Below are 25669 nucleotides of genomic sequence, written 5' to 3'. Positions count from 1 at the left end.
TCTGTACTTTGCTGGTTGCTCCTTCTTGAGTCTCTTCTACTTGTACCTTATTTCCCCCATCCTCTGAATGTTGCTGTGCTTCAGGGGTCACAGTCCCTGGGACCACTTCTCTTTTCTCTCCACAGGCGCTCCCTCGGTTATTTCACCCAGTGTACTGGCTTTAAATATCCTCTATCTGCTGATGACTCCCACATCGCATCTCCTGCGAGATCTCCTCCCTAAGCTATCAGCCCAGAAATCCAGTTGCCTCCTTGATATCTCCTCTTAGACATCTGATGGGCAGCTCGATCTTAACATGTCCCAAACTCAACTCATGATATTATCCCCAAACGTTTGTCTTCTCCATCCTACTAAATTGGCAACACAAATCTTCTAGTTGCTCAGGCCAAAAAACTTGGAGTCATCTTTGACTCCTCTATAACTTTCATACCCCACAGGTAATGTCAGGAAATCCTGTCAATTCTACCTTCAGATATATCCAGAACCCATCCACCGCTTCATGACTACGGCAATGCACTACTCCAGGAGAAATCACTCATGTTTTAGCCGATGTGCACAGTGCTCCCTAGAGCAGCACACTGCACAGCCTGCAAGGCACTGTGCGCTGGCTCTGGTATCACCTTAGTTCAAACCATCATCATCTCAAACCTGTATCATTGCAATAGCTTCCTAACTGGTTTTCCTGCTTCTGCCCTCGCCTGCTTGCTGTCTATTCTCAACATAGTAGCAAATTTCAGTAAGTCAGATCACCATTCTACCTAGAACCCTCAAATGGATTCTAATCTCACCCAGAGCAAAGGCAGAGATCCTGACAATGATCTGTGAGGCCCATTTAATCGGCTCTCTCTCTCCCATTACCTCCTTCACTTTACTCACTCTCTTCCAACCACAATGGTGTTTTTGTGGTTTCTTGAACATTCAGACAAATGACTGTCTCAGGGCCTTTGCACCTGCTATTATAGTGTGGCTTGCTTCCTTACTTCTTCTAGATCTTTATAATTAATGTAAAATTCTTGGGAGTCTTTCTCTGACCATTCTATTTAAAATTGCAACCCTTTGCCCCTAATACTTCCTTGTCCCCATTTCCTGTTTTATTTTTCTTCCCAGTAGTTACTGATATCTAATATTTTATGCTTTACTTATTTATCTTGATTATTGTCTGTTTCCCCTACTAGAATGTAAGTTCCACGAGGGCAGCAATTTTTCCCTGTTCTTTCCACTGCTTTATCCTGAGGACCTGAAATACTTCCTGGTACATAGAAGGCATTTAATTATGTATAATTCTTTTTTTTTTTTCAGCTATAGAAACAAAAGTTTAGTCAGGGTGTAAAGAACTGAGAATGGATAGGGAAGGTTTTGGAGGACAATTGGGGAAAGTAAAATCAGGTTAAAAATAAGTGAGAAATTAAGATGCACAACTTAACCTTCAGAGGCAGTCTAAATACTGGTCATTGTTATGTTCCCTGGCTCTTTGCTTTGTGGTTACCTGTGAAGATTAGATTCAAACATTCATGGAATATGCGAGTTAGAAAAGATCTTCAAGAACACCCTCACTTCTCAGAGGAGGAGTTCCTCTTTTCTCTAAGTGCTGTTGGTAGGGTTTTAAATTATTCATTGCAACAAAGACATGGTCCACTTGGCTCCCTTATGTTAACATATGACATGACAAACCGGGAATGTGGAAACTGGCAGCTACAGTGGGGGCAAATCCTTTCACACAACAAAGACCAAAATGGAATTAGCCTCTCTCATCCAAATGTTTCTAAACAAAGACTATGCCCATGGTTGTATCACAAACACTTATTCTAAGGAATAAATGTACTTTTCCACTTTTATTAGCTGTTATCACCTAGCTGAGTTAAGGCGCTATTCTTGGCGAAAAAAAAATCATTGATGAGTTAAGTTCATGTAAAAAGGGATTCAGATAGAGAAGTACATTCTTTTCAAAGAAGCCAAGTGTCAGACTTTTAGTCATTGCAATTCTCTTTGGCAGATAAGCAAATCATGGGCCAAATAAAGAGCTAATGATGTTAGTATCATTTATTTGACTTAAAAATTTACTTTCCCCCAAAATAAGAATTAAGTTAATGTTAAAAAACATTTAATGTAATGGTTCCAAAGCTTACATTCTTTATTTGGAGAACTGTGTCAGACACGGGTTTGAGGTGGACAATTGCTTCTGTCCATTCTAGCTGTTCAGTTTATTTCTAGAAACAGAATATCGAGACATGTGTGTGTGGGGGGGGGGGTCAAAGAAGCATGTTTCCCTCCAGATCTGTATTTACATTTATTTTATTTAGGGCAAAATTAGGAACCTTCTCTGAGCACAGGCAGAAACTGACATTAGGAAAATAGGTGGCCCATAGGATTTGCTAAGTGTATGAAAAACCCAGCATGGAGCTAAAAACTGGTCAGAGATAAAGTAGATCAGAAGATTTACACACTGAACAGTAAGAATGCATATTATCTGTTTTTATTAGGGACTCCAGTTCATGTTATAGCATAAAATTTATCTTCAGTTTTTTGTTGTTAAATTTTTTAAAACTAAAGAGAATTAGAAGACAGACTTTGGCTCTCACTTCTCGGAGAAACTGAAGAACATATCAAAAAAAGATAAGGTATATTAATAGTTATATTAAATAAATATTTAGTTATTGACTGCAACCACTAGTTACAACTTCTACATCAAATTAACAATCTGGGGTTCAGGCGTGAGGTAACTGTATGGGAGACTAATTTTTTCTGTGTTTCTGATTAATTTGGAAGAAAATACTTTACAGAATATAGATTTGATACTAAATTTCTGAACATCAAGAGATTTTGAACATGAAGATGGATGATCATCTTTCCCTTTGTGTTTTTCGTTCACCTCAGTTTAAGTTCTTTCATTAAATTTTTTTCCTACATATTCACATAAACTATAGGGAAAAATGCTGTGTTGACAATTTTCTTCCAAAAATAAAATTTACAAATGCTCAAAAGAATGAGAAAGCTTTGGGCTGGCTCCGTGGCCGAGTGGTTAAGTTTGAGCTCTCCGGTCGGTGGCTCAGGGTTCTGCTCGTTCGGATCCTGGGTGTGGACATGACACGGCTCGTTCATCAGGCCATGCTGAGGCAGCATCCCACATGCCACAACTAGAAGGACCCACAACTAAAAAATACACAACTATGTACTGGGGGGATTTGGGGAGAAAACGCAGAAAAAAAAAAAAAGACAAAAATCAGACCAATTTGAATAACATGGAAATCAAAGTGCGTGATGTCTCTGGTTCCTTTGGCAGAATGTAATCTTTTCTATATTTATTAAAAAGAAGTACAAGTGTGTATGCTCAGCAGTTCTAAGATCTCCTCAGAACTCATATTCTATAATTCCGTGAAACTCAAGATTTAAGTTATTTTGTACAAAGCAAGGAAAAGAGATGTGATATTTCCTAACCAGCTACAAGTAAAACTTTCATAAGATTATTCACTTACCACAAGACTATCTTGATTCTCATTGTGCTCAGAAAGTTTAGAACTGGATTTCTGACGTTTGGGTTTGCCCCTTTCTCCAATATAACCAGAAGCACTCTCATGTAATTTTTCCACTTCTGGAGCATTCAAAATACAATCGTCAAGGTTGGTGAACCCAGAAGGAATATTTTCTTTGTTGATAAGTCCCCTTGAATTGGAAAAAAAAAAAAATAGCTTAATTTTAAAAGGTAAAAGGGACATTTTAATGACACCAACAGTGTGTTACCTAGGAAGTCAGAAGAGTGCCTAGAAATTCCAGTTTGCATCTTTGATCAAAATCTGAGCAGACTGCCGCTCCTGAGAGCACTTGGCGCCGAAGAAATCACATTACAAGAGAAATTATTCCTGGAGGCAAATTGGCAAGGGCTGTTTTTCTACCAATGAAAAGCTTTTGTGATTGTACCAAAAGTAATTTGCATTCTAACAGGTAGAATATTGCAAGCTCACAAAGAAATTTCCCACTATTCACAGATTTTATATATATATAAATTTATATATAAAAATATATATAATAAAATATAATAATTATATATACATAATATACGCACACGTGCACACACATGTACATACATACACACATAAATCTTATAAATTAATACAGTGTTTGGAGAAAAATCTGAAAAGGAAACATGCTTTTTTTTCCAGAATGGGACCTACTGATTTTCCCAAATGATAAAGACATTTCAACACAGTAGAAATGCATTAATACCTAAATGTGACTGCATTAGATAATCTTGGTGGAAATAGTATAGTAAAAACTATGGCAAAGCACTTTAACTGAAATATGGATTTGTTACTTCCCGGTACAGACAGAGTTCCAGCATGTAAGCTAATAACTGGAGGTCCTTCATTACTTAGTCTTAGAAGTAGATATGAATGTCACAATTACAGAATTTAATTCATTTAACATTCTTGAAAGAGTTTTCTTTAAGTATTTTAAATATTCCCTTTTAAGAGGTTTTCACAAAATTGAATTACTTAGCAAAAATGTCTGTTTTTTACTACATCAAGGAACAAATTAAGCCGTGAGTGTGGCACCAAGGCTTGGTAAGGTACAAATGAGTGAGGTTTTACTCTTCCTCATGGTGTGAGCCTAAAGGTACCTCCCTAAACACCTAAAGCTCTATCTTGAAATAAATGAGCTCGAAAGAGTAAAAATAGATGACCATATTTTACTGTCAGTTCAACCACATCCAAAAATGAGAGAGAGTGTTAAATATTTATTCTGCAATCTAAATTCATATGCTGTGTTAGATGGGCTATAATGGAGGCAAAATTTTGAATTAAATATTATCATAATATTTTTGAAGTTATACTCTCCTTGGTGATTTTTAATATTCCATATTTAATTTAGTTTTATCTTATACAACTTTTAACGTAAACATCTATAGATTTAGTAAAATTATATAAAAAATTATGCATCATTCATAAGAAATATCCTAAGGATAAAATACCCGAAGGGTTACGGAAAAGCTGATGGGGACTAACACGTGGCAACTATACTCACGACACACTCAGTCTCTCTCCTCTGTGCGTGCAGAGCAGAGCCTTCTGTGGATGGCTGGATGAGTTTGGTCTCAAATTCAAAATTATTTGTTTTACTATTTAAGTTCTGTCTTCTTATCACTTTTCATATTTTTCCTAACTCCTGAGGTAGACATCCAATTATCATTTTTCAATGGAGTGGTTTTTTCTTTGGAGGCTTTTAGGGACTAAACTGTCTCCCCCCCCAGTTCGTATGTTGAAGCCCCAACCCCCAGTGTGACTGCTCTGGAAGACAGGGCTTCAGGAGGTAATTAAGGTGACATGAGTCACAACCTGAGAAGGTGGGGACTTAATCCAATAGTACTGGTGTCCTTACAAGAGGAGGAAGAGGCGCCAGGAGAGCACGCACACAGAGCAGGACCGCGTGAGGACATGCGAGAAGGCATCGCCTGCAAGCCCAAGAGAGAGGTCTCATCAAAACCAGCCCCGTGAGCGCCTGCATCAAGGACGTCCAGGCTCTCAGAACTCTGAGAAAATACAGTTCTGTTGTTTCAGCCACCCAGCCTGTGGTACCTTGTTATGGCCGCCCAAACAGACTAATACAAGAGCTAAAAATTATTTTTAGAAATTAAAAGACAAAGCTTATTTTATAATCTTTTTGAATACTGAATGAATGACTGGAATAAATCCTGTCTAAATAAATATATGACAATCTGACTCTGCAGTTGTGCTCATGTGGAAATCCTGTTCTTCTCAAAGGAAAGCCTGCTTTTGGGTAAGTCAAGGCCGCTCTGCCATGGTCCCCACGTGACTTGAGCAGCACTGGACACGGTCCTGCCTGCGACATCCCGACAGGTTGGCTCATATGGGACGTCACTGACATCTGACCTGAACTTAGATCTCTGTGGCCTCTCACTTTCACTTTCTAGATCTTATTTTTCGGTTTCTTTTTAGTTTCCTCCTCACCCCCACACACATACTTAATGTTCTAGCAATACTGAACCATTTATTATTCCCCTAATATAGCATGCTTTTCTTTTTTTTATTCCTTACACTTTTACATTTTTATTGTAACAAATAATACCATAAGCCTGATGATGTTTCCTTAGGAATTCAGACAAATAAGAAATTTTGTTCACTAAAATGAAGTATTTATAGCCTTAGTCTATCTTCTGTATTGCTTATTTAAAAAATCTGCCATGATGATTTTTCTATAGACTTTATTGATTCTTTAACCTAACCTTGAAATCCGGTCACCATGATCTTCAAGAATATATTTTTTTAAATAGTTGCAGCTCTAAGATATCTGCCTGTTAGTGCACCTCCTGGGGACACACTGGTGAGGACCTTCTTGAGGGCAAAAGAAGTAGGTCTGGGGCCCTGAGAGATAAAGGCCTTTCCTCCAAAGACCTGGAGAGCTCAGGAAGAGGTTTTGTGTGGGCTGGGAGCTGAGGAAGAAGGGGTACCAAGACATGACAGTGACCCAGTGTGTCAGGTTAGGAGGGGCCCTCACAACAGGGAGGATGAGGCCAACAAGCAGCACACAAAGGGCACTTCTGCATGCCCAGACCATGCACCGAAGAAAAAGAACAGCAAGACTGTCAGTTACCACGGCTACACACAGTCTGCACCCCAAGATGCTCTCCCTCAGTGCACAGCTCTGGTCCGACCTCAGTGAGTGAGTCGAACCAGCGGTGAAGGGGATACCGGAGAAGACGAATTAAGGGGGAGGCTAGAGGTTCATGGGCCCTTAGGTGAGGAGTCCGTCTCTACCATTCTCCATCTCCTTTTGTTCTCCTGATGTTGACAGTAAAATATAATCAAGATAACTTATACTAGAAACTATTCTGGACCTGGGCAACTCGATACTTAAATTCTGCAAGCGAGGTTACCCTGTTTCATATTTCTCTTCCTGCCTAGCCCCTGTTCATTTGACCTTACCCCACATGCTGTTCCCTGCCATCGCGTGCACCCACCATCACCACTGCCACCGCCCATCTTTGCTATCCCTCTGTCCAAAGACAACGGAAAGCACAATGTCGTGATACACTAAGGATATCTGAAAAATGCAAAGTGTTGCTACATACTATTTGGCAAAAATGAGGCAGAAGATAAGAACAGTGTTAAATGAATAATTTATACTTGCTGTATAACATAATATAGGAGATACACAAACTAATTATACTTCTAAACACTTTCTATAAAGCTTAGTCAGTAGCTAATTTTAAATGTAAATATCTCCTGTATTAAACCTTTTCTATTTTCTAAAGGGAATATTATAATACCTGCTCCTATCCACCAGATCCAAAACAAATGTTTTTTAAAAAGCGCTGCATATGCCACTTGAAAAGTTAGCGGGTTATATTGTTGATACTGTTTCATTTCTAAAATTACATTTGTTAATACAGCCCTTAAACATCTCAATGATAGGCAACATGGAATTTATTTAGAATATTTATCTTTTGTGTCTTTAAGAAAAAAACTTTTTTGGTAAATTTTGTTTTTTTGTAAAGATTTTGATGTAGATTATGAGTCCAGGTGAAAGAGAATGAGCGGGACTAGCGTCTGGTTTAGTCTTGGACATTTAATCAAGAGTTCAAAATAATAACCTTAGAGACTAAATGCTAAGTAGATACAAATAAACTTAAAATTTTTGGGAAACATATATGAATATAGTCTATTATACATAAATTTATTTTCCTTGACAATTTGATCATGATTATTCAATAATATGAATGGGATTGTTCACCTGTATTTTATCAAATCTTTGAATGGAGAATAAAGTTCCTTGTAATACTATTCTCGAAATTCATGCTGTGGGAATGCCTTAAAACATGTCATCTAGTAACAAAGAACTCAAGTATTTCCTCTCCTGATTAGACTTCAGCTCAACCCTTCTTACACTGATCATAATCATCTGTCAGACTATTATAGTGATAGTCTAGTATTTATCAGATCAATACAGTAGGGAAATCCACTGGTTCATCAGCTAGTGTAACAGCCAACTGAACGCTGTCTAAGCAAAAACCAAAAAACCCACCGCTGGATAGGCATATGGCAATTTTCTCCTCCAATGGTTCAGCATCCCTCTAAATAAGATATTCATGAGGAAGCTATGAAATGTACTACATCAGAGGTGGCTTCTTACAACATACCAAACATCTAGACAAAATCGAAGTGTTTATTCAATCACATACGAATTTCCAAATGTTAGCTCAGTTTAGAATGGTCAGAATGAAACTTTTCGAGTTTTAAGCTAATTAGTGAAATGGGAGTGACCATAACATACTGACTAATTCAGGTGTTTATTTTTAAAAGAAGAAGAGAAAATACAAACAAGAAGTATCAATGCCAACTCACAGGTCTCTGCCGCACCGAACTTCATCCTGCTCCTTGGACGGGCGCCGGCGCTGCCTGGTGGACGTGGTGGAAGATGCTGATGAGCTCCCAGATTCCGAGTCCTCTGAACTTTGGCCTCCGGAGCTATTAACATCAAAAAGATGCTGTTCTACAGCTGACCGGATGGTTCTTTCTAAGAGTCTGGTAAAAAAGAATAGAGTCAATCAAGCAATCAAATTGATCAATGATTGCCTTTAAAAATATGTGCCTGTCATTTTGGAAATATCAGTATTTCCAATGGGAGATCTACTATAGCTTCATGAGCAGACGGTAGATGAGGCATTAATCTCAGAATATTTGCATTGTGCCTTAAAAAGGAAACTAAACTGAACAAATTCTACCAGTTTGATAACCATGTTTCTCATCTTTGTGAGTCTAGGATTACTGAAACGCTCACAGCAAGTTTAACAACAACTACAGGAGGCATTCAGGAAATGTAAGGCAGAATGAGGAAAGATTTTTTTTCCCCCATGGAATAATAATGGATCTATTCTTGCAAAGGTGAGTTTCCTCCAGGTTTCATACCAGTTCTGCAGAGGAGGACGGTAGGATTTACAAAGCAAACTGGCATGAATAATCTTATGATGCCTATTACTTATTTAGAATCCTTTTAAGATAAAACTATATAGGGAATAATGCTATTAAAAAAGAACAATTACTACTCAGAACAGAACAGAACAGAAAAATCTTTCCGAATCTCTATTCAATTAAACTGTGATGTATATAATTGAAGCTGTATTCATGTAAACACCCCAAAATATATTACTGAAGATGGAAGGATAGATTTACTTTGTTCAACCTCAGGAACACAGGAGAACACAGGGGCTGAGAAGAGGGCATGAAGAAACAGCTGAGGTGTCATTTTTTTTTTCCTAAAAATGCATGCTGATTTTATTTTCTCAATGGTTGGGAGAACAAGTCCTTATTCATCTGAAATAAATGAGCTGAGGGTTAAAAGTGATGACCGAAAATCTGCTTTTATAATAAAAAGGAGATTGTAATGGTAAAATATTATCTGACAAGTAGACTTTTTTTTTTTTTACTTTTTATTAAGATTATGACAGTTTACAACATTGTGAAATTTCAGTTGGACATTATTGTTAGTCATGTTGTAGGTGCACCATTTCACCCTTTGCGCCCACCCCCCCAAACCCCTTTTCCCCTGGTAACCACTAATCAGTTCTCTTTGTCCATATGTTTAACTTCCATCTATGAGTGGAGTCATATAGAGTTCGTCTTTCTCCCTCTGGCTTATTTCACTTAACATAATACCCTCAAGGTCCATCTATGTTGTGAATGGGACTATTTTATCCTTTTTTATGGCTGAGTAGTATTGCATTGTATATATATATGCCATATCTTCTTTATCCAATCATCTGTTGATGGGCACCTAGGTTGCTTCCACGTCTTGGCTGTTGTGAATAATGCTGCAATGAACATAGAGGTGCATGGGACTTCTGGAATTGCTGATTTGAGGTGTCATTTTTAAGCTATATAATCTTTCTTTTTTTTTTTTTTTAAGATTTTTTTTCCCCTTTTTTTCTCCCAAAGCCCCCTGCTACATAGTTGTGTGTTTTTAGTTGTGGGTCCTTCTAGTTGTGGCATGTGGGACACCGCCTCAGCATGGCCTGATGAGCGGTGCCATGTCCACACCCAGGATTCGAACCGGCGAAACCCTGGGCCACCAAAGCAGAGCCCGTGAACTCAACCACTCGGCCACAGGCTGGCCGCTATATGATCTTTCAATGTCTAAACCTTCTTTTATCATTACACTATTTAATTCTGAAGAAGCTGGCATGGGAAATTCTAAACTTACTCTCCTCAAAGCACGTTTTCCTTCACTTGAAAAAAGAATCACATCCAAAGGCATCAAATTGTATACATTAATTATGTGATTTGTATATCAATTACACCTCAATAAAGCTGTGAAAAATTTAAAAACAGCCACATATATATTTTTTAAATTTTCAGATTGAGAAATACATTCACTTAAATAAAACGGGCTCTGAAAAATTTAAGAACTTTAGATTTTCCAAGTGTCATTTTACAATAGGGTCATAGTAATTTCATTAAAACTATCTTAAGACAATGAGCAAGCATGGTCTAACTTGGGCATTAGAACTTTCCTATTTACAACTCCACATTCCAACGACTCACGATTACCTAATAGTGGTACAGAGGAATGTCAGTAGGTTAATATACATACATACAGACCAACCCCACACCTTTTCCAAACTATGCAAGACATATAAGAAGGTTATTAGGAAACAAACAGGCAACAACACGTCAGTCTTGGTATAATTCTGGAATCTCTTTAAAATTCACAAAGCTGAGAGAAGTCAGTCCTGCTCTCTGATTGCTTCCTGACCTAACAAAGAAGAAAAAATATTCCCAATTCTTCCTATTAGATCCAAATTCCTACCAATTAGTGCTTCTTCTAATTCTTCTTTCTTCCTCCTTATCACATCTTCCTCTCCTCCACTTGATCTCTGCTGATAGAAGATGCTCCAAAAAGCCCACCCACATCCCAGCAAAGAAGGAAGAGAGGTGGGTGCAACAGAAAATCTTTGGGTGAGGAATTATTTAGCGCCTAATATATGCCAGGCACTATTCCAGGTGTTAGGAATATGAGAGACAAGGTCCCTGTGTTTATGGAGCTCACACTGCTATGAAGACACATAAACAAATTGTGGAATTTCGGACAAAATAAGAGTACAGGGTTGGAGAGGGACTGTGGGTTGTCAGGGAGCCTTCTCGGAAGAGATGACATTTGAACAAAGAGGTGAATGATAAGAAGGCGAATGGTCAGGCTGAGGAACAGCCAGTGCAGGGCTCCGAGGTAGACACAGGCTTGGCCTGTTGCAGAAACAGAAGGTCATGTCGTTGAAGCATAATGAGCAATGCGGTCAGAGAGGTAGGCAAGGGCAGATAACTGGAGTTCAGATTTTAGTGTAAGTGCAATTGGTAGCCTTAGGAGGAAAGACAGAATTAACAGCGCACTGTGCTGCCCTGTGGAAAAAGGACTTGTTGCCATCAGTAATTTGCCTTCTTTTCTGTGTCCCTATTAGACTGTGGAGTCCCTGAAGGCAGAGCTCAAGGCTTATTTGACATTACACACCTGACGCTATGCTTGGCATGTTGTGGGCGCTCAATAAATGCAGGCTGATTAAAACTAGTGAAGGGAGAAGTAAAGACACGGTTGATGCTTTAACCTTTAATGGCACCCCCACTGCAAGATACCTCCCAAAGCACATAGATTGCTTTGCACATATTAATTGACTCTGACATTATTTTGACTGAAATAAACAAAAATCTCACATGTTCAAACTCTTGAGCTATCTCTAGTCACACACCCACACAGCAGCTCAGATAGGAACGCTTCTTATTCAGACCTCTCCTCTGTGCAGTTTTAAAAATCATCATTGGTTACTTATTGTATTAATCTTCCAATACTACACACCATTAGAATAGCTTTTTTCTATTTAATAAATCGGAAAAGAGGGTAAAAAAATCCAATCCAAATAACTTACTCTCCAGTCGTCGAAACATTGCTGACCTGGGATACATGGGCACTGTGGAAACAAAGCAAAAAGACAGATTAGATAGAAGATGAGAGACTGTGAACCAAACATCTAACGGAGATCTCAGGCTGAAAGTACTAGCCAGACCTTCGCATGACGTTTAACCGCCCACTGACAGATGCTGATTTTCACTTGTTTCTAGAATTAGAGATGACCCTGGGTGTTTATTCCTGAACAGTGTTTTTTCCTCCATTTTAAAGATGTCCATGACAGACGGTTTCACCGGTGACCTTTGAAAACCATCTCTACTTCTCACTCCACTGTCACAGTCTTAGTTCAGGGTCTTTTCATTTCCCCCAAATGTTAATGCAATTGCTGCTGCCTGCCTGCCTGCTGCCAATTCTATGCATACCCTGCTCTCCCGGGCCCCAGACTGTCCCAAGCTCAATGTGAAGCGCAATGGTGAAATGTCAGAGCTCTGTTGGATCAGCACCCTTCAGAACTCCGCCCCTCCTACCTGAGGTTCATATAACCACAGTGAGGGGTGGGGCTGGCAGCTATTTAGCAGTATCTCTATCACTACTTTCTCACATTCTGCCCTCTAGCACTGAGCTGGCTTCTAAATGGAGATTTCAAAGTATCTATGCTTAAAAAAATAGATTAAAACAAATCTGTAGTGCATGTCAAACATTAGTTTTGCCTAATAGATCTAATAATTCTCTCCTTTTTTCTTCCTTCTTTATAGAAGACACCCAAAGAAAATAAAAGCTGTTAATGAACAGTATTGACGGCTGCCTTTCAATCACTCCAAACATCCTAATTGAACTATGTAATTTTCAGCACATGAACATGTTGCTTTGGAATCATCTCTTGAGATTTTCTCCACATACGTCTAAATCTCATCTCTTTCCATCAGAATCTAAGTGCCTCAGGGATTGTCTGACATTTCTCATCTTCTTTCATGACACTCCCTACCACTACCACCACCATCCCAGAGGTGATCAATAGACACTCACTCTTCAGCCCCAGAGAACTCCCTTTAGTTAAAGCTGGAGCTCTTTGTCATGGCCACAGACCATAGACAAATCCCAGAAAAAGCACTTAAAATAACACTATTATGCACAAGGGAAACTGATGAGAAGAATCTTAATGAATGAATGAACGAATGAACAAATAAATAAATACACCCTAAAACTTATTGAGTACTTACTATGTTTCAGACAGTGTGCTAAGCATTTTTCACAAAGATTTTCCCATCTACTGTTTACAATAACCCCATGAGGTACCTACTATTGTTTTCTTTTCCCTGTTTGCAAATGAAGAGGTTAGAGGTTAAGTAACTTGCCCACAGTCATAGAGCCAAGAGGTAGATGAGTTGGGATTTGAACCAAGAAAGTTTTAGCTCAAGAGTCTAAGCTCTTAATCACTCTACTTGACTTTTCCATCCATCACTCACCAGAGTCACTTTGTATATGGAAGCCTCAATTCAGGTATTTTACTTTGCTTTTAATCACAACCATTTCTCCTCCGCCTCACAATGCCTGTTATTCACTGTGGTTCCCAGGTTGCATAACCAACAATAAGTCCTTTGCTGCTGTCTGTCCTTAACTGGGACAGGCAGTCCCTGCTTTTGATGCTTTGTGGCTCACCCTCTGCAAATTCAACACTGTATAATTAACTCCTGTACTCCACTTCTCAATGCAGTTACACAACCGTGGTTTTGGGAGCAGGGACCAACGTGAATAATGGCTCGGGGGCAACTAGAAGAGGAAAAAGAATGAAGATCTGCTAGATCTTAAAGACATTCCAAAGACACATAAGGATAATTAGCCAATTAGTCCCCCATGCCATCTCAGAATGAAGAGATATATTGCCCCTCCTTCCTTCTACACACTTTTGACTTGAACTTCTTTTCACTTATTAAAGCACATACTGATATTTTCACGTTCCTTTTTGGGAGTTCGGGGGGAGGACAAAAAAAGAAAAGTGAGGAAGAAAGAGACAAGGAAATGAGAACAAACAAGACCAGGTTCTGAGATCACTAACTCTCTGAGTAAGTGCTTCTCAAACTGGAACTCGCATCAGAATCCCCTGGGGTCTTGTTCACACAAGGTGCTGATTCAGTAGGTCTGTGTCTGGGGAAGGGGAAGCTGAGACTCTGCATTTCCAACAGATTCCTTCGTGATTCTGATGCTGTTGATTTTGGGAAGACATTGATTAGCAAGACTCTAAATCCTTGCAACTACAATTCTTAAAGACTTCAGTTACTTAGATATCACAATAGCTATTTTAAACATTCAAATCTAAGTAATGAACGTATGATTTGGAAAACTTCTGCTACCCTGAGTGAATAAAAGGCAACATCAAAATTTTCCTCACCTAGCTTAAAGAAAAATGACCAGAACCATTTAAATCAGTCTTAAAGAGCCTTTCTCAAAATGCAAAAGAAATGACTAAATCAGTGATAAAACCAAGTTATTAAATCATATTAATTTTTACTAATATATTGATCTTAAGTTTACGATACATTTATATTTTTAGGTTTCTTTAATAATCCTTTGGAATTTTTGTTATACTTAACATGTCCATACTTCCACGTTTTTAAAACAGAATTTCTATAAAGTATTCTGGGAAGAGAATATTTTCCATTGGGAATCAGAAAAGAGAAGTTCTGGTGTTGGCTCTGCAGTTAAGTAGCTGAAATCAGTCAGCTTGCTGGTTAGCTTGGCTGCTTTGGGTTGGTTTCTTCACATAGAAAATGAAAGGCTTAGCTAGTGATCTCTGTGGTTTTCTTTTAGCTCTAAACATTTATAACACTCATATTCAAGTTTATTGCCCTAAAGTTTAAATCATTACAAAAGGTTATAACTGCATAGTTAGCATTATGACACAGTGTCAATCAAGCTATGGTTTATTAGATACCAAAATGGCTTTGGTCAGGTGTTCAAACACCTCCATAGTTCCTGTGGGATGTGCTTAACCATTCACCACTAACAGGATTCCTAAGAATACTTAATGTGAGAAATAGGGACTGCTTCCATAGCTATAGTTGGCTCATGGAGGTAGTTCTAAGGCACTGACAAAAAGGCAATAAGCAAATAAGCGCAAGTGAAAGATAACAGATTTCCTTCATCTACATGTAGCTTTTTTTATCCTCTGCAGACAGCTAAGAATAATGAACTTTTTTCAGAGTCCTTTACTGATTTGCTAAGACAACTTCTTACTTATGCAATAGAAACACTTGAATATGGAAGAGCTCATTTCCTAATGTTGATGAAGCAACTCTTCAAAACTGAAAGAAAGGCTCACGTGCAGACTCCAACATTATGGTCAATTTGATTACCCAAGTCTACTGCAAGTCACGATGCGACTGAATTCTCTGTTGGTATGGTTGCTTAAAACGGATTCTAAGACTACTCAGAAATATATTCTACGACATTTAAATACATTTAGTCTCGGGGCTGGCCCCGTGGCCGAGTGGTTAAGTTTGAGCACTCTGCTTCAGCGGCCCAGGGTTTTGCCGGTTCGGATCCTGGGTGTGGAGGTGGCATCGCTCATTAAGCCATGCTGGGGCAGCGTTCCACATGCCACAACTAGAAGGACACACAACTAAATATATACAACTGTGTACCGGGGGCTTTAGGGAGAAAAAGGAAAAAAACAATCTTTAAATACATTTAGTCTTTATCTCTATTAGCAAATCCCAAACTACATTTCCATAAACTGATTATGCTCAGCAATATTAGTCTACAAAATTTGCATGTGATAAGATGCACAGAATGCCTGTTGACAAGTGAGTTTTTAATTAGATCTCTTGATTTGAAATAAAGAAATCTACATAAAAAAGAAAAAAATTTCAAATCTACTAAAACCAGACATCTTGAAAAAGCATGTGTTCTCTTTCTCTGTACATTCCTACTTCGGTATGTTCTCTTTTCTGCAGTGTAAAAAATCCTACCTGTATAGTATTACTGTTTTAATAGAAACATTAGGTCTAACAGAATTATCTTTTCTCTCCAGAAGATATTATTTACATTTATTCAACTGTTTTAAACGAGTAAGGATTTAAAAGACAATTAAGTGATGTCTGTTTAACTAAGCCTAAGGACGAAAATCATCTAACTAATCATCAAAATAGGATGAAACTCTTAATTTATTTAACAAAATACAGTATTTTTAGTATTATCTTAAAATACCAAAAGTTGATATACAACATCAACATTATAACATAATTGTAACATTATTTCCTTGTAATTGTATAATGAATTTCTAAATTGAAAATTTTTCATGATTTTAGTTCATAGTGCTATTCATTAAAGCAAATATACTCAATCCTCAATATTTATTCACTTTAACTTTTAGCTTTGATTATATGCAGAAATTTAATGGGGCATTTACAGGTATTTAGACTTTGACAAAAATTGCATCTTGTGGTGATGTTATAGACAGTGTGGATACAAAAAGTCTCAGATTTTGGTTAAATTATATACTATGCATATAATAGTAGAACATAAATTGAAAACATACTGCATGGATATGACTCAGTAGGAGGAAAATATTTATCCTCGTACTTTATCAAACCTCACACTTCCTATTCCTTTAAATGTGAGGACCGATCTGAAGAAAAAAATTATTCACTCCTATATACTGATATCTATTAAATATTTTCTAACAAATTAAATAGAGCCCACCAAAATCTCAAAATAGTCCCCTTTTGTACGGCTTCTTTCAGACTCTAATTATCAGAATTTTCAGTTTTACATATTTAGCACATTTTTGCATAAAAAGAAACTCAGAATTTCTTTAGTTTTTAGACTCAGGTCTTTATAAAGCAAAATTATGAAATGGATTGTTTACTATATATACTGTGCCCTTTTACAGATGAGGAAATTGAAGTTCAGAGAGGTGTAAACTCCCTCAGGTTTACACAGCTCTGATTCTCTCTCATATCTGTCTTCAGTCAGATTGCTGGTTAAGATTAAGTAAGTAATCTGGCTTCAGAGTGTGTCCTTAATAAGGACATAATCCTTGTTCTCAACTAATGCTGCTATTCACATAAATATTTGGCTATACATCTAGTTATTTTCTTAGAATTAGAATAGATTACTAAAAGTACTTTTCTGGATTCAAATGGAAGTTTCTTCTCAAAATTTATACATTCCAGAAAACTTTTTATTTTATCTAGATTTTCATGTTTATTAGTATAAAATTGAATAAAGGGACTGGCCAGTGGCGCAGCGGTTAAGTTCTCACGTTCCACTTCGGTGGACCGGGTTTCACTGGATTGGATCCTGGGTGTGGATCTATGCACTGCTTGGCAAGCCATGCTGTGGTAGGCGGTCCACATATAAAGTAGAGGAGGATGGGCATGGATGTTAGCTCAGGGCCAGTCTTCCTCAGCAAAAAGGAGGAGGATTGGCAGCAGATGTTAGCTCAGGGCTAATCTTCCTCAAAAAAAAAATAATAATAATTGAATAAAGTACTCTCTTTTAAAAATTACTACATTCCTTACAGCAAACTTCAATTCTGATTATTAGGATTGTTCTGTTTTTTCTTAAGTTTACCAGAGGGTTTTCTTTTTTATAATTTTCGTTTTCACTCCCAAAGAGCCAGTTCCTAGATTCAAACATCAGTTCTGCTCTTTTTCTGTTTTCTTTTATTAATGATTAAATCCTTTTAGGTTTCCAAGAGGTTGTTTTTCTTCCTTTTTGTTATTCTTATTCTGAATATGTGGCTCATTTATTTTCAATCTTCTTAAGAATGTAAAGTTACCTCTTAAAATGAGCTTACACCTCATTCCACAAATTTTGATACATACTTTTTTCCTTTTTCTTCTCAAGAATCTACCGTTGAAGTTTTTATTTCCCCTTCGAATTTTTTCCTTCCTTTAGGAGAGTTTTCATTGGCTGACTGGAAATTTTTTTGTTATTAACTGCACTGTGATCAGAAAATGTGACTGTTAAAATTTCTACTCTTCAAGAACTTTTAGAGATAGCTGAAGAACTTTTTAGAAAGTAGCAGGAATGCTTGAGCCCTATTTGTAGGGTGCAAAGTTTAGCATGTGTAATGCTCATTTATTTTAAATCTTATTAATTCTATCAAATTCTCAGTGCTATTTTGTAAATTTTGTTACGGACATATAGTTGTATGTGTAAATTCTATACTTCACATATGTTTGGCTGTTTATTCTTGTTAACTTAAGAGTTTAAATTTACATGATTTGATGCTGTGCTACTTTGCATATACTTATTTATAACCTTTTTGTCCTTACTATGGATTTTGTCTGGTAGGGTAAGTCCAGGTTTGTCCTCTTTAACAACTTGGGCCTTGAACTTTAGTTGTTTTGGTATTGATACTGCCATCTCTGCTTTCTTTTTGTTCACATTTATCAGATATAAATTCTGTATTTTTATTATTAACCTATTAGAGTCATTTTGTTTTAGGCATGGCTCTTTTGAGCAAAATATAGTTCAAGTAGTCTTTTTTTTAAGTAATTTTAGCTTTTACCAAAGAATTTAATCCACTTACATTTATCGTCATAGCTGAAATATTTTTCTAGTTTTGTGTTTTTGCTTTACGTTTTCTAAGTTGGGAGCTTCCTTTTCCTTTGATTTCTGTCTTTGATCTTCTCTTCTGAGGGGTTTGGAATATAGGAATCCTATGTACAATTCTACTAGCAGTTGCCTCTCATATCCAGATATCTCTAATTATTAAAACTAAAGCAACCCCCCGAAAAACAACAAAAAAGACCCCCCCAAACTCTTTACTCCAGCTTCTATTCTCCTAATTTCCATGCAAGACAAGAAATTTAGAATTTCATTACCTTCCTTACCCCTCCACCAACAATTATAATCAGGTTTCTACCTATTAAAAAATTTTTTTTTAAATTCACTTTTCAATTAGCAGGGCAAACATTAACTTTGATTTTTACCTATATTTCTATTAGTATGGTTTCTTCCTTAGAATAAGAATTTTCAGGTTGGCATTCCAATTTCTGACTTTTATATCTAGCATTATTTCTCTCAGAGTTTGTTCTTTATCCTTTTCCTCTTCATTTTGGAAGAGCTGCTCAAGTTTCTCTCTCAGCATGTACTTGATTTACTTTTTAATAACTTCTGCTCTTTACTGCTTCCCACATAGTTTTTAAAATCTCTGCAAATACGTTTCTAGACTTCCTTTTCTCTACTTATTTTAGCTCTTCTCCTGTGTCTCTAGCCTATTCTCCCCTTACAGGTTCCTACTCATGTTTCAAAGAGGTTGGCTATGTCCTTGAGCATTTTTTAAGAATAGCAATATTATTTCTCAAGCTTTCCTCTGAATCATATAAAAAGCAATTCCTGAAATCTGATTTTACACTGAGTCCCCAGGGCAAGTCGCCCTTTCCCTTAGTTTGTAACTTCTCTTCATAGGTCCCAAATAGTTCTTTATGTTTATTGGTTCTTAAGGGGAATCAATCAATCCAGGCAGAGCTGTTACCAACAACCCGAGTGGGCAGGCTGTTCTTAGTTTATTTCATTGTCCCTTGGCTGTGGGCAGATGCCCCCTCTTGGATTTAGACTTTAAGAGCCAGTATATGGGTCTGCCCTAGAACAATTTACAATGCATACTTGGGTGGGCTTGCTATTTGGTCCAATGTTATGACCAAGCTGGAGAATCAGAAACAAATTTGTAGTTGGTCTTTAGTGTACTCTTGAAAGCATGCATTACATCCAACAATCTTCCTGCCTGTATCCTTTTTTCAAATGCTTTTGTAGGGGATTGAGCATCCCAGGGAGATCCCTTCCCCTTTTCATTGTTTTGTATACTGAATGTTCGAGTCTCTGAATGGATATTGAAATAAGCAAGCTGATAGGGGCATCTCTGGATGGCTGAGAAAATAAGTTTCTCTTCAGCTGGGGAAATGTCACTTGCTTCTTTGGTCAGTGCCGTAGACAGTGGAAGGAGTCCACGTCAGTTTTCCTCCCTTCCTTCTCTCTTTATGGCAATCTGTATTATTTAGATGGTGGAACATGAAGTCTTCAGGCAAAAATATGTTTCTCAGTCCATCCCATTGATGATGTGACATCTGACATATGGTTTTATTATTATTATAACCTGTTTCTAGCTTTTGTCATTGGTATCATCATTAGAATTTAAATGGGAAGCTGGGAGTAGTTATATCAGGCAAAGCTGGTCTGCTACTTATTTAAACTAGGAGTTTACATTTTATTAAAATCTGAAATTCTTAAGAACAGAAGTCTATAGGGAGGCAGGGAGACTGAAGAATAAAGCAGCAGGAGATCTAGAAAGAATAGCTACAAAGGCATCATTTTCTACAAGTAAATGTTTCTTTCGCTTTATCATGCTGAGGGAAGACATGATGAGAAGCATAAAAAAATTTATGTAATTTATCAGTATAGCCTAACCATATGCTTAATATTTTAATTAATATTGATAGAATTAAACCCAGAATCTATATTTATCTTTTACTAAGCAAAACATGACTAGTGAAGCTCAGATGTCAAGAACCCAATACTGAATCCATAAAGAAGTGTATGATAAACAGTAGTAAAGCTTCTAACCATTCTTCACTATAAAATAATTACACTGTTGGTCTGGTTTAGTGCTTTTCAGCTAGGGGTGTGAATCAAAATTTCTCATGATACTTTTTTCCCTCACATTTTTTTACTGTGGTAGAATACACATAATATAAAATTTACCATCTCAACCATTTTTAAGTATACAGTTCAGTGGCATTAAATACAATGATGTGCCACATAAGAATGCTTTGGTCAACAATGGATCACATATACGATGGTAGTCCCATAAGATTAGTATCATATAGCCCAGGTGTGTAGTTGGTTATACCATCTAGGTTTGTGAGAGTACTGTAGGAGAGGAAGAAATTTTCCCCTACCCTTCTAGGTTCATCTGGCTGGTCTAAGAATTAAATTGACATGAAACAATTAACAAGAGAAAAACAAGCAAATTTAGTAACATGTATACATGGGAGAAACCCAGAAAATCTGAATAACTCGCCAAAATGGCCAAAGCCCTTACCATAAAGACTATCCTCAGCTACAGACAAAAGATGATGTTGGGGGTGGGGAAAGTCAGGGACTTCAAAGGAAAGGACTGCAAAGGTTGGTGAAAAGGAGCAAACATTTGGAAAACAAGTGTTTGTCCACACAGAAACAGAAGGACACAGGGGGGAGCCCAACAAATGGGCTCTTCGGGGTTCTTCCCTGTCTACCACCTAGTTCATGCTATGCTAAGGTGATAGCTCACTTCCTGAGATAGGGTTTTTTATCTGAATTCTTCTAGGCAGTTAAAGGGGAGGTAACAAGAAAAACAGAAATTTCTGAGTCTTTCGTTTCTTAAAAATAACCAGCCTAAAATAATCCTCATGTTAAAGAGACACATTTTGGGGTGGCAAATTTGTTCCCCTTCAGTACACCCAATGATGTTTGCACAACAATGAAATGGCCTAATGAGGCATTTCTCAGAACATATCCCTGTTGCTAAGCGATGCATGACTATATATTCACATTGCTGTGCAAACATCACCACCATCCATCTCCAGAATTCTTTTCATCTTGTAAAACTGAAACTTTGTATCCATTAAACAATAATTCCTGATTCTCCCCTTCCTCCCAGGCCTTGGCAACCACATTCTACTTTATGTCTCTACAAATTTAACTTCAGTAGGTATCTCATATAAGTGGAGTCAAACAGTAGTGTCTTTTTGCTACTGGCTTATTTCACTCAGCATAACACCCTCAAGGTTCATCCATGTTGTGTATGTGTCAGAAGTTCCTTCCTTTTTTAAGGCTGAATAATACTCCATTGTGTGTACACACTGTAATTTGTCTATCCCTTCATCAGTTGATGGACACTTAGGCTGCTTCCACCTTTTGGCTATTACAAAACGTGGGTGCACAAATATTTCTTTAGGATCCTGCTTTCAATTTCTCTTCATCTTCGTCAACACTTGTTATTTTCTGTTGTTTTGATAGCAGCCACCCTAATGAGTGTGAGGTGATATATCATTGTGGTTTTGATTTACATTTCCCTGATGATTAGTGATGTTGAGCATCTTTTCATGTGCCTGTTGTCCATTTGTATATCTTCTCTGGAGGAATGTCTATTCAAGTCCTTTGCCCATTTTTGAATTGGGTAGTTTTCTGTGGTTGTTGCATTTTAGCAGTTCTCTACTTGTTCTGGATAACCCCTTAACAAATATATGGTTTACAAACATTTTCCTCCATTCTGTGGATTGCCTTTTTACTCTGTTGATAGTGTCTTTTTTGGTGAGGAAGATTGGCCCTGAGCTAACGTCTGTTGCCAATCTTCCTCTTTTTGCTTGAGGAAGACTGTTGATGAACTAACATCTGTGGATTCTTCCTCTATTTTCTGTGGGATGCCACCATAGTGTGGCTTGACGAACAGTACCAGGTCCACACCCAGGATCCAAAGCTGCGATCCCCAGGCTGCCAAAGCAGAGCACATGAACTTAACCACTATGCCACCAGGCCAGCCCCTAAATATTTTTAATAAACAGTTATTTGTATCTAAAGACACCTAAATATCTATCTGACTTTATCATCTGGGATAAAATTAAGTAGATAATTAAATAAACAGCCTGCTTGTTTGTTCCACTTGTTAGCCAGTAGCCCGAAACAGGCCTATAATCAAATATAATGTTTGAAATGCTACACTTCTCCAAACCATCCCATCTGAGAATGAGAAAATTTTACCTCAAAATGATAATTTACAAAACATACAGTATGGTTAAGGAGAAAAATAAACCATTAAAAATTTAATAAAGCATGAACAAAAAAAAAATCACAAACCTACAAATCCTACCATAAGTTGTTTGGAAAGATAATTCCCAAAAAGCTATCTAAAAATGATCTAGAAAGAATTTTTCTACATATCAAGATAGGAGTGTTATGATATAATTTCTAGGTTCCATCCAATGTCAGGTAATATTTAATCTGAATTTACCCAAAGCTAAATTTTTTCTTCCCTATCATAAAATTGATGGTTCCTAGGTTCCAGGAATAAAAAATTAGCAAATCCTAAAGAATGAGTTTGTATGCCCAACAGCTAATTTAGAAATAAATCTTTGTGATGTTCCTGATTCAGGAAAATTAGAAAACATGTGAAATACTGAAACTGACCCTAAGCAATTCCAACTCTGCTAAAATAGTAAGTTAGCTTCAATTTGCACCCTTAAGTATTAAGACATGGGCTGAAATTAATAAAGACAGTCAATTTCAGAGTTTCAACAGAGCATAAAATGAGAAAGAGAAAGCAGAGGAAAATCAGTGCAGATGCTAGAAGACAAGTATTAGGTAAACGAGGAACCACCAAACAGAGGCCAGGGGCCCAATGAATAAAACTGGTTATAGGCATGTGGCCCCAAAGCACAAATTTAGAATTTTGATAAAGCACAGGCAAAGGCAGATTCAAGGTATACATACTACGTGTATAATCCAGGAACTTGAAAGAAGGAGGAATTCAAGGGTCGAAGTCTGGTAGGATGGGATGAGGACAGGATCTGTCCCTGGTCATAAGCAATCAGCAGGTAGCGTAGGTGAGGTAGGAGCAGGTAGGGATGAACAGGATAGAAAGTGGAGATTATGAACGCTAGTCCGGTGGAGATAACCACAGAAATCAAAACCCAGGCTTGCAGACACTGAAACAGAAGTAAAACTAGCAACAGATCCTAGCCAGATCTGACCAGATGCCAGGCAGGAGAACTTAGACAATAACAGTCTGAATGCGGCACAGAGGAACAACCACAGCAAGTTGCTTCAATGCTAATTAGAGCAACTGAGGTAGAGGCCTCCTTTTCTGGGATTCCAGCCGAGACTATGAACGAAGCCAGGGTATGGACATCCTGGCCAAGAATGTGCTTCACCTTAAGTTTACAGGTTCATGTTTATTTTGTGGCAATCTCACTAAGGGTTTGGCATAACCTGCCCTTCCCTTTCACTTCCTTAATCACTTCAACAGGGTGTGTAATCTCTAATGAGCATCTGGGGAACAATGACGCCTACTGTTTGAACTACTGGAGCTGCAAAAACTTGCCACATGGGACAGCGGTAGGTGGAGATTTGTAGCTACTATTTCTTTCCTTTGCAAAAATGGACAAATGGTTCTGTGGCGAGTTAGGTTAGGCTGGAGAAGTACTGAAATCAGAGAAGACAGAGTTCTTATCACAGAAGATGTTTAATCTAGAATGAGAATATACGAGTGCCTGTTTATAACAGCCCTACCTTACTACAGAAAGGATTAAAGCCAATTGAAATGTGCAGTACACTAACATGTGGTTCAGCCATGATGGTTAACAAAGAATCGCAATCACAGAAACTGAAATTCTACAAGGTGAAAAGTGCAGCAAGATAATGACGGAAATGGCCTCTCTGGTTCCCTCTTCCTGTGTCCCACCCTCCTACCTCTAGCTACAAGAAGGTTCTGGAACCTCCACCAGCAGGGCACCACAGCCTCCCCATATGCTCTCCATCTCTATCCTCTACCCAGATACAGACTCGGTCTTGTCGTTATAATTAATGCACCTTGTCTCCACTCCAATAGCTGGATACCTGTCTGAGTGCCTTTATGGATTATTCTTCTTCTTCCTCTGAGACTGGGGCCCTGCTTTGCTCGCGCATCTTCTGTCTGTCTTGATCTGGTCTCCCTGAAGACTGCCCACTCCCAGACTTGTTGCCGCTGAGTTTTACCATTATAGCTCATGCTGGACCTTTTAGAACAAACCACCGAACCGAATACCCCACCACTGACTAGCTGTCCCATCCCCATGTCATCTGCCTGGCTGCTTGTGGCTGGATCTACTTCTGGTGAGTACTCATCTCAGCTGATGTGTCTCATCTCTTGACTGGGCCTTTCATCTCCCCTGCCTCCCATCCCCCGCCCTGCCCCCGGAAAACCCGACCAATCAAGACTGTCAACATGCAACATACAGCATTCTATATTCCACGTTTCTAGTCAGGGACGATATCTTGCAACTACCAATCACTTCTTTTCAAAGGCACAGTAAACATTATTTTGGATTTGAAAGAGCCAATTTAGTTTTTCATCATCATCATCAACAAACCATTATGAAATTCATGAGTCTTGCAACGACTCCCCTTCTTGAGCAGTGCAGCAAAGGAATCTTAAGTAACAAAGTGGGAGGGAAAGAAATGGCAGACAAGGAAGCAACAGAAATTTATCTAAAACATTTAAGCAGTCATTTGCTCTGACTGGAGGTAGTGCAAAAAAATGTGTACTAATTTATAAATTAAATTAACAGTGGACATATTGTATTTCTAGTTGAAAAATCTAGAAGAATTAATCATAATTAACTATCATGTTTTCTTTCTTCTACTTGAATTCTGTATTCTAGAATAACCCAAGAGAAATCAATCTCAAACCAGTCATGCAAATAATTGGGGGAAAAAAATAGGCTCAGGGGTCAGTGGTGCAACGGTTAAGTGCACACTTTCTGCTTTGGCGGCCCCGGGTTCGCTGGTTGAGATCCTGGGTGCATACATGGCACCGCTTGGCAAGCCATGCTGTGGTAGGCATCCCACATATAAAGTAGAGGAAGATGGGCACAAATGTTAGCTCAGGGCCAGTCTTCCTCAGCCAAAAGAGGAGGATTGGCAGCAGATGTTAGCTCAGGGCTAATCTTCCTCAAAAAAAAAAAAAATAGGTTCACGTTTTACAAATAAACTTCCTTGCTTCATGTCAAGTGGGTAATAA

At 37.9% G+C, this 25669-nt stretch overlaps 1 protein-coding gene across 6 annotated transcripts in view; it reads right to left on the bottom strand.

Annotated features, from left to right (window-relative positions):
* The window catches only part of FAM13A (family with sequence similarity 13 member A), a 311577-nt gene that overhangs the window by 50506 nt on the left and 235402 nt on the right, over positions 1–25669 (bottom strand). For 5 of the 6 annotated variants that reach the window (XR_006887912.1, XM_046656086.1, XM_046656085.1 and 2 more), the window contains 3 exons: positions 11927–11968; positions 8358–8537; positions 3474–3660 (listed from right to left, as the gene is read on the bottom strand). Coding sequence is in view for 5 of the 6 variants with exons in the window: in XM_046656086.1 (XP_046512042.1) it covers positions 3474–3660; positions 8358–8537; positions 11927–11968 (409 nt within the window). In the remaining variant the exon portion in view is untranslated. The remainder of the gene's footprint in view (positions 1–3473; positions 3661–8357; positions 8538–11926; positions 11969–25669) is intronic. The other variant, XM_046656084.1, reaches the window with a different exon arrangement.

The sequence above is a fragment of the Equus quagga genome, chromosome 3, assembly GCF_021613505.1.
Source record: "Equus quagga isolate Etosha38 chromosome 3, UCLA_HA_Equagga_1.0, whole genome shotgun sequence".
Lineage (NCBI taxonomy): Eukaryota > Metazoa > Chordata > Mammalia > Perissodactyla > Equidae > Equus > Equus quagga.
Note: the sequence above shows the minus strand (reverse complement) of the source record. Positions and strands in the feature narration are given on the sequence as shown.